The following is a 9662-nucleotide window of genomic DNA, read 5'->3' as shown; positions in this document are numbered from 1 at the left end:
TAACAAGTTGAAGGGGTAAATGTGGATGAAAAAAAAACTTAATGACCAATTATGTACAAATCGAAAAATACATTACCCTTTTAAGTCATTATTCATTTTGAATAACCCAAATATAATATAATAGTTATTATAGTTATGGGCTAAGTTTGTATTTATATACAAAGTTAAGGGCTTGATAGAAAATAATATATTTCTCATCTATGTTTTTTAATACGCATCTTGTGGTTTCCCAGGCTTTAATCATGACAACTACACGATTTGGATTCGTGTTAATAGGATCACCCGCTCATAAATCATCATCTCCAAAGATCGCTATAGAAATCTGAAGAAGAAGAAGAATCAAGATCAAGATGGCTACACTGACAGTTCCAGGGGTGTTATCTTCACCTCGTGATGACGCCATGCATCTGTACAAGGCATTCAAGGGTATGCGATGCGTAATAATTCTATGTATCTGTATCGTTTCCCTCATCGTTCTCCTGATTTCTACCACACTATCGATAATGTGGTTCAGGTTGTTCTAAATATTGACGATTTCATGTTTAGGGATTTAATGCAATGTAGAATTAGCACTCGTAGCTTCTATTTTATGGCTCATTTCAGAGAATGATATACATATCAGAATCTCAAATTATTTTTCAATATATCTAAACTGTTGGGTTAATAGTTTTGTTTTATTGTTTTAGAGTTTCATTAGATCACTGATTCTTTTAGTATAAAAGTAGTTTCATGTGTGTTTTTTTATTTTTGCAATTTCTAGTACATATTTTTGTTTAACTTTGTGAGCAAGTAATTTAAAGTTTTTTTCTTGCCCTATTTTCTTCAATATGTTTCGTTTCTTCCTTATACTACAAAAAATTGTTTTTTTACACTTGGTATCGGAGCCTAGGGCTCGTGAAGACCTAGGGTGGTTGGTTTCAAGAAAAAGTGTAGCCCTTCGCTGCATGACAAACGCAGCGGGAACTCGGTTTTGTTGAAGGGGGTGGGTCATTATTTATTACAAGTTGAAGCATCTCAACAGCAGCCCAAATTTCTCTTGATCGGGCTTGTTCTAATGATAACGAGAGACTAATCGGAGATGCGTGATAAACGGACATGAAGACATCAAAATATGTGGCTTTGATTCAGTTCGTTTTTGCGGGTGGCAGGAGACGGTAAAGGTGGTCATGACCTTGTTTTCTTGATCGGTGAAAGAGTGCTCTTGGAACAAGCTAGATTAAAGAGGTTGGGGTTGTCAAAAGGGAGAACATGATGTCGATAGTTAAAGAAGGAGGTTCGATGTCATATCAAGTTCTGATTTTGACTCTAACAAATTGTCCAATGTGGGCAATCAAAGTCAAGTTGATTATGGATGCACATGAAATATAGGAGACGGATGAATCAAGGGCGTTAGGTGAAGCATCGGATCAAAAGAAGTCAAAACAAACTATTTTTTATGTTTCAAGCGATACCCGAACGCATGGTGTTGCAAATGGCGAGTTACACCTACCCAAAGCAAGTGTGGGATGGGCTAAAAACACGGTATTTGGGTGTGGAGCGGGTGAGAACGGCTCGGCGTGAAACCTTAAAGAGGAAGCTTGAAAGTTTGCGTATGAAGGAGGGGGAAACGGTCGATGATTTTGTGAAAAAATTATCCGGTTTAGCCTTAAAAGCAATGAGCGTTGGTTACGAGCTTGAAGAAATGGATTTGATGAAAATGTTACTTGATTCAATGCCTAAGTCTTTTCAATAGAGCAATGTTTCAAGTTGGAGTCAATGTTATTCGATGAAGTCGTTGGCAGATTGAAGGCATATGAGGAGCGTATATGAGGAACCGAGAAAATGGAGGATACTCAAGGTGGGTTGATGTTGGCCAGTGAAGAAAAATCACATATTTGTAAGCATTGTGGCAATGGAGGTTCAAATCGGGATGCCTTTGGATGTGGATGGGGAAGAGGTTGTAGGTCCGAGAAGAGTCAAGATGTTAATGAATGTATCGGGGATAAAAGTCACCTTAAATGTTACAAATGTGGTAAATTTGGTGACTATAGCAACGAGTGTCCTAAGAGGGAGAAACAAAAGGCAAATCTACTCGAAGAGGAACCGATACTATTGTGAACGAGTGGCATGATCAATGTGATTAAGAGGATGATTGTTAGGCTAATTGGATTTTAAATCTAGAGAGATTTTAGGAAAGTTACATATTTAAGTTCTGTTTTATTTTTTTTAGAGTTTCATTAGGTGTCTAATTTTTTTAGTATAAATGTAGGTGTCTTGTGTGTTTTTTATTTATGAGATTTCTAGTACTTCTTTTTGTTTAACTTTTTTAGCAAGTAATTCAAAGTTTTTTCTTCCCCTAATTTATTCCATCTGTTTTTTTTTTCTTCCTTGCACTACAAAAAACTGTTTAGTTTATTTTTTACACTAAGGATTCTTAATTGCTAATATACACTCACTTTTCCCCCAAAATAACATGTGGGTTGCTAGTGATGGATCTAGGCCATAGCCCATGTTGTCCCTCTTCAAAAATTTTAATGGACAATCAAAACAATTATAATTAATTTCAAAATTTCAACCCTGCTCTGCTATAAGATCTATTCGATTAAATGTCATGGTATTTTAATTATATTAGACTCTAAAACACTAATTATGTAACATAACTAGGTGTCATTGCATCATAGAGGCAACACTAGAGACAACGATGGTGTAAGTTATCGGCTGCTTCAACAATCAGCATTATCTATTTCTATATGTTTTACACCTTTCCATGTAGACAAATTAGGGAGATGGTAGTTAAAGTTAGCTTTTAGCTTTTATATTGCAGTAGATCTCGTAATATAAGTATATAACAATGACTTCTTATTTAGTGAATAGTGATGGCTTGTGAACACATAAAAAAACATTGCAATGGCCGAAATTAGACCCTTCCTAGAGGAGAGTGGAGAGAACACAGTTCCATTCCATTTTTTTATTAGAAGATCCTAATACCTTTGTTAAGACGTTAATTTTTTTCTAATTAAATTCAATATATATATATATATATATATATATATATATATATATATATATATATATATATATATATATATATATATATATATATATATATATATATATATATACACAATTACAAATTTATTATTTTATAAACGTATTCAATTCCATTCTTTCTAAAAATATTCTAGGAACCAAAAACACATGGGAGTGATGTTATAATTTGCGTCAAATGGAGAGAGGGAGCTTAGATTTTAAATGTTTTTTATGATAGAATTTAAATGTATGAGAAAAGTGATGTTAGTTTGTTCTTCAGATTATCTGAAAAAAATAAATATAATTATGATAATTATAAAATATAAAAAATCAATGTAACTCCCGTCAATGAATAAATGTGTCCTTGCATTTAATTAGATGTGTAAATATCGTAGTTCATTTTCATATTTATATGATGCAGTGTAGACTGAGTGAGGATGAATAAGGCTGATATTCTTGGTGTATGTAATGTATTATATGTTTAGGTTGGGGATGTGACATTATAGCTGTCATCGGTATTCTTGCCCATCGTGATTCATCACAGCGTGCTCTCATTGAACAAGAATATAAAGTTATGTACTCTGAAGACTTGACCAAACGTTTGTCTTCAGAGCTCGCTGGTGATGTTAAGGTAATATTTTGTAAATCTATAACTATAAAATTGTTTTCTGATACACAAATAAAAAGGAAAGTTGATTGATATTATGTACTTGAGGGGGGATTTCAAATGGTTTCAGAAAGCATTGTTACTTTGGATGCCTGATCCAGCACGGAGGGATGCAATGATACTACGAGAAGCACTTAGTAGCAACATTGATCTTAAAGCAGTTACAGAAGTTTTATGTTCTCGGACTCCCACACAGTTATATCAGCTTAAGCAACTTTATATTGCACTTTTTGGAGTGTACCTTGAGCATGACATTCAATCTCAAACCTCTGGTGATCATAAAAAGGTACTTTTCATTTTACTAGTTTTTTTTAATAAAGAATATGGGTTATAATTAGTTAGCAGGTTAGGTGCAACAAAGACCAGTGTCCTCCCATTTATTTGTTAAAAGTAAGTTCATTTTTCGTCCCTGTTCGTATAGTGGTTTTTATGAATTTCGTCCAAAAATGAATCTTTTGTCTTTTTAGTCTTAGTGGTATGATTTCTTCACGTTTGGGCCTGAACTTTTATCAGTATCATTATCATTATCGTTATCATTATTTTGTTATTGTTACTCCATGCTCAACCTGAGAAGAAAAATATTGATAATAATACATGATAAAAACAATAAAAGTAAGGTAAAATATTAATATGAGAACATAGGGACAAAAATGTTATTTAATCGCCGCGTTATTACAACGCCATCCTTTATTTTTATCTATTAGACCATTGTATCTTATCAAGAAATTTTAATTCCAAAAATATACATAATTATAGCAATTTTTCTCTTATTTAGACCTAATTTTTTTGAAACTATATCCGATTATAACAACAAAAAATTCTTTGTACTTGGATTAAGCTAAATAAATAGATAGATTTTTTGAAGTACGATGAGATTGTGTGCTATACTCTTGTAGGCTAAAAAAGAATGTTGTAACATCCCAAAAACCATGACAAAATTTTTGATTTTCATAAAAACATTTCTATAAGAAACCATAGATAAACAATCATTATTTTCAAATCATATCCAAGACAAATCAGAGTATCAAATCAATCTCTCAAAACATAAAACAATAGAAGGATGTGTACAATCACACCTTCGGTTTGCCTAAATCATCAGAAGTACTTGAAAACATTGAAACCAACAACTATAAGCCAAATTTTAGTGAGTTTCCTCCAATATACCCCACACAACAATATATAAAAAATTCATGCACACCGGGCCACAATATAAACTGGATTACCCCTGAGCCCACAACCTCCTGACCGGATTGCCCTGGGTTTTTGGCTTACAGCACAAAGTCGTGTTGTCTCAACCCAACTGCACTATGTCGACATATGAAAACAGGAAATGAATGACTAGCAAGTACAGGCCATCATACAGATTTACCAATCTAACAGACCACTATAGCATAGAAACATCCTATACACAAGGATATATAATACAATCTAGTGGGCCGACATTGGTGCCTTCCACCCACGGGTATAGTGAGAAACTCAACTCGTAGTCTAGAAAATAACGGTAATGATCACAAATCCGATAACTAGCTCAACATGTCACATATACAACAAATAGGGATCAAGTCTCAATCTACAACCCAAAATCCTCAATTTGATCCTAAGTCAAACTTGGTCAAAGTCAACAGCTAAAAAGTCAATGGCCAACTCCAGCCGAGCTACGCTCAGTGTGGCATGCATCTCTACACCCAACGTAGCGCTCAAGGCGGTAAAACGAGCAAAAACAGGGCTACGCCCAACATAGCCTCTTGATGAACAACTTAATTATTAAGTCCTTAAAAGAGAATGCCAACTGTTCATATTTTTAGATCTATACCATATGGATGTCCTAATGGATAAATCTCTGACTTTATCCTTTTGCATGGTCACAAGGAGCACAAAACCTAAACCTAGGCCCTTAAAGTTATCTATTGATCAATGAAGGTTGTTATGAGTTGGATACAGTTCAAGTATAATAAACAAGAACAAACTGACTAAGCAAACAAAGAACAAAAAAAGTAAAGAACACGAAATATTCACCAAGTTGTCTTTCACCAAGAAAACGGGTTGTCACAAAGACGGTCACCAAGACGTTAACATTAGGGTTTCACCCAAATGTTGAATATATACTAAACGATACTAGTATATCCCTTCAATCAAGGGATTGTATCTAATCTATACTAAGAACCGATCCTTATCACCAAGATATCGGATCTGCTATCTATTATTTATATATATATATATATATATATATATATGTATATTTACCTAATATACAAAGATTACATAAAATAATTATCTACACGCTGACACTGATAAGTATTGAGACGTTGCCGATGATACTGATGTTGGAACTAGCGTTGGTGGTCAGCGTATAGAGTGTTTAACTTATCAGATCATAAGATGTGACCTTACAATCTTCCCATATCTGATGATGTCAAAACTAATCTTCCTCAGAGGAGTCATCAAAAGAACCATTGTAGAATTTATTAGCTTCTTTCAAGATTTTAGGTTTTACCCACCTGAATTCATCAATTTTAAGTTCTTCCAATCTTTTGCTAAGCTGAAGAGAAATCAGCACACGGTATCCTCTTTCAATTTCTAAATAACTAAGTCCTTCCATACGAAGATGATTTAAAAGCTCAGTGGGTGCAGCGGGAAGATCATCAGTATGTTGAAAACACATGTGATTTTGACTATCGATATAAAAAATACCATGTTCTAGTTCTCGAATGAACATGTGCTGAACAGGTTCAACACCCACTGACAGTTTGTTTTTGATGTAGCGAATTCCATATGGAATAAAAAACTTAGTACTCTTGGACCTTCTGGGAGCGCTTGTTCTTCCTAATGTGGATGGTCTAGATGGACCAGCTGATGGCACAAGATTCAGCTTTTTGAATTTATTGAGCAAGTGCTGAATTACAAACTTCACCTCTTGAGCATGAATACCTTTATGTTTGTCAATAGTTTCCTAAATTTCTATCCACTTGCTGTCGCCATATTTGACAAGCTCACGAGTGAGTATAACCTCAGTGTATTTATACTCAGTCTTCTTTCTGACTAAGTAAAGCTCCAGTGACTCGTTCCGCAGTTTATTGCACCTTACCCTGATGATAGGATCATGCTTTGATATACGGTCAATAACATCTCCAAACTTCTTTCTGTTGATCCTGTCATTCAGCTCTGAAATCATGTGTTGTTTGTCCACATTATTGTTGAACAACTGAATATTCTTGTTTTGAACATTGGCGCCTTGAACATTTGGACATTCATCAGCAGAAGCAAGAGCCTGAGCAAATTCAATGGACCGACGTTCTCCTTTTCTAGCTCGAATAGCGGCATTATTTTCTATTATAATTTCTATAACTTACTCAATAGTTATATCCCATTCTTCAGCTAAAACTTTCATATCAATAGTAAGCTTACTTTTCTTGGAAGGAGGAGGTGTTGAAGGATCACCAATAGTAAAAGATCTTCCAACTTCAACGTCATGGGCTCCCCCTGAGAAGGAAGCCTTCCTCTTTCGAGGATTGAGCTGATCATCATCAGAATCTATGTCACTGTTAGTTACCTGAGGAATCTCCCCGTCAAATTATGAATTAGGGTAAACTACACTCAAAGGAACAGCAGGAACATCATCTTGTGTCATAAATCCCAGATCAAGAAACCCTGCATAGTCATCAGTCTCTAATTGATCACCAGCGTCTGGGATAGGCCGATCATCTTTTGTTGGATCATCGTCTGGAATGTTGTTCTCTTGTCCAACAACAACGATTTCCTTTTGACTATCAACTTCAACCCTTCCTTATTCAGACATTTCAGGCTGAGATGAAGTTGATGCAATTACCACCATTTCCTAATCATTTCTCCATTGACTATTCTCCCTTTTTTTGACATCATCAGGTTAGGGAGGAGAACCAGGTGGAGTGCAAGGAGGGGAATGAGATGGTGGAGGAGGTGGAGGTGGATTTGATGATGGGGGTAGGGGTGGAGGAGGATTATCACCTGGAGAATTTAGTGGAGTGTCATCAATAACCATATCATCATCGTCACCCAAGGTCATAATGCGTTTCATATCAGCCACATCCTTTTCAACTCTAGCCAGTCTTTCTCCCAATGACTGAGTTATCTGCACCAGTAGAGAGAGCTAAGAGATCAAAATGGTTTGAAAGTTGGATCTTGATTCCCCCTAATAAAAAGAACTAGTTTGAACAGGTGTTGGCATAGGAGGGATAGTTGCAGCTTGAGGAGAAGGAGTCGCTGATCTTGGAGAAATCTCATCTTGGATCAGTGGATCAGTAGTTTCCACTTGAGTGGGGTTGATCCACGTTGTACAATATCATCTGCAGAGGGAGCGGATGAAGAAGTATAGTAGAATCGGATGTGCTTGTTCAATCTTGAAGGAGAATTCATTCCTTTAACAGGTACTTCACCTCTATTAGTGGAAGGTTCATCCTCTTCATCTTCAACTTCTTCTTCGTCATCATTGTTTTCTTCTTCATCAGTGTCTTCTTCCTCATCAGCATCATCATCCTCTTCTTCAGAGTCATAGGATTCAACAATGTAGGGATTTGCAGTCCATCTTTCCATCCTCTGGGTAATAGAGAGATCATCATCAGAAGGAGAAGCGTTGATGATCTTTGAGGAGAGAGCAGGAATTGGAATGATGATTCTATGATTATCAAAGTAACCTTCATCACTATCCAAAATCAGTCCAAGCCAACGGCGATACGGAACATACGCTGGCTTCTTGTTCCTAGTGTTACAATCAATCAGCTGATCAATAAAGAGTTGAGCAAAATCCAGTCTCTTGTTACACACCATGGAATATAAAACTTTTTGCTAAAAAAGATTCAGTTGATCCAAGCTCCCAGTTTTGTGTCCAAGGCATTTACCAATTATCCCTGTTAGGTACTTCCACCATACACCCAAACATTGACAATGAGTGTATTTGGATGGATCACGATAGGTGAATTTAATAGAAAGGTTATAACCTAATCTTTAACGAATGGACTTGCATTTTTCTTCTAAAGGAATTTTAGAATAGTTTTCTGGATGAGGAATACGATGAGCAGTTCAAAAGGATTCCACATCAACGGTAACCCTAGATTGACCATCTCCAATGGTTTCGGTAATGGTTTGAGCATCAGAATCAACAGAGCAGGAATAGTAGAACTACATACTTGCTTAGGGTAGAATGGTTGTGGGAAGTCGCAGAAGGCATATGAAAGAGGGCAGCTTTTGACATAGTTGACGAAGTCTTCGATTCTTGAGTTCACAAACTGTTTTGGGATGACATCAGAGAATGCCACATTGTTTGCTTAAATGATGATGGGAGAATATGAGGACCTTTGACAACATTGGGGTTAGGAGAAAATTCGTACATATGCTTTGACATGATGAAATCTTTTAGGAAGATGATGGTTAAGATATTATTTTTCGAGAGAGTCAGCCGCTTTGCAAAGTAACCTAGGAAAGAGAATTCCCTATTTTATAAGAAAATATCTTTACCCTGGCATAATCTATTAGTAGAGAAAAGACCTCCGTAAAAATCATGTGCTTCAAGATAATGATTCAAGTCTTAATAGTCATCCAAAAGTTACCGTTGAGATAAGGAAGTTACATCATTGATGATGGGTTTTGAGCATCCTAACAACCTTAAGGTGCACATACAACCCTAAATGCTTTGGATCTATGTTTTCTCTAATTATACATGCAATTTGATTTTCCAAAGCATTAGCCTAACTAGCATGCAAAACATGGGTACTTGTATAACAAAACTAGTTAGATGACATACATTTTCTTGTAGCTTGATTCCTTGGACCTTTAGGAGCCTAGCACCCCAAATGTGATGCCTCAAATGCTTCACACAACACCACCAACAATGGAGGACTTGAGAGGGAATGGCTTGCACACAAAATCGGCTATGACTCTTCCAAAGATCACTAGTAGTCGATTTCACTAACCAAGGGGCTTCTTATATAATGTGGCAAAACTAGTGTTACAC

The 9662-nt window shown here is 35.9% G+C and overlaps 1 protein-coding gene across 1 annotated transcript in view; it reads left to right on the top strand.

The window, feature by feature from the left end:
• Positions 1-258: 258 nt before the first annotated feature.
• Positions 259-9662, top strand: part of LOC145163031 (annexin D5-like) — a 28760-nt gene continuing 19356 nt past the window's right edge. Inside the window, exons 1-3 of the mRNA XM_079081956.1 lie at positions 259-426; positions 3495-3640; positions 3747-3962. Of these exons, the coding sequence (XP_078938082.1) occupies positions 351-426; positions 3495-3640; positions 3747-3962 (438 nt within the window). The 5' untranslated portion in view covers positions 259-350. The remainder of the gene's footprint in view (positions 427-3494; positions 3641-3746; positions 3963-9662) is intronic.

Source organism: Lactuca virosa, chromosome 3, assembly GCF_052849685.1.
Source record: "Lactuca virosa cultivar CGN04683 chromosome 3, Lactuca_virosa_CGN04683_v6, whole genome shotgun sequence".
Taxonomy (NCBI): Eukaryota; Viridiplantae; Streptophyta; class Magnoliopsida; order Asterales; family Asteraceae; genus Lactuca; species Lactuca virosa.
The sequence above is the reverse complement of the archived record's forward strand: the minus strand, read 5'-3'. Positions and strand labels throughout refer to the sequence as shown.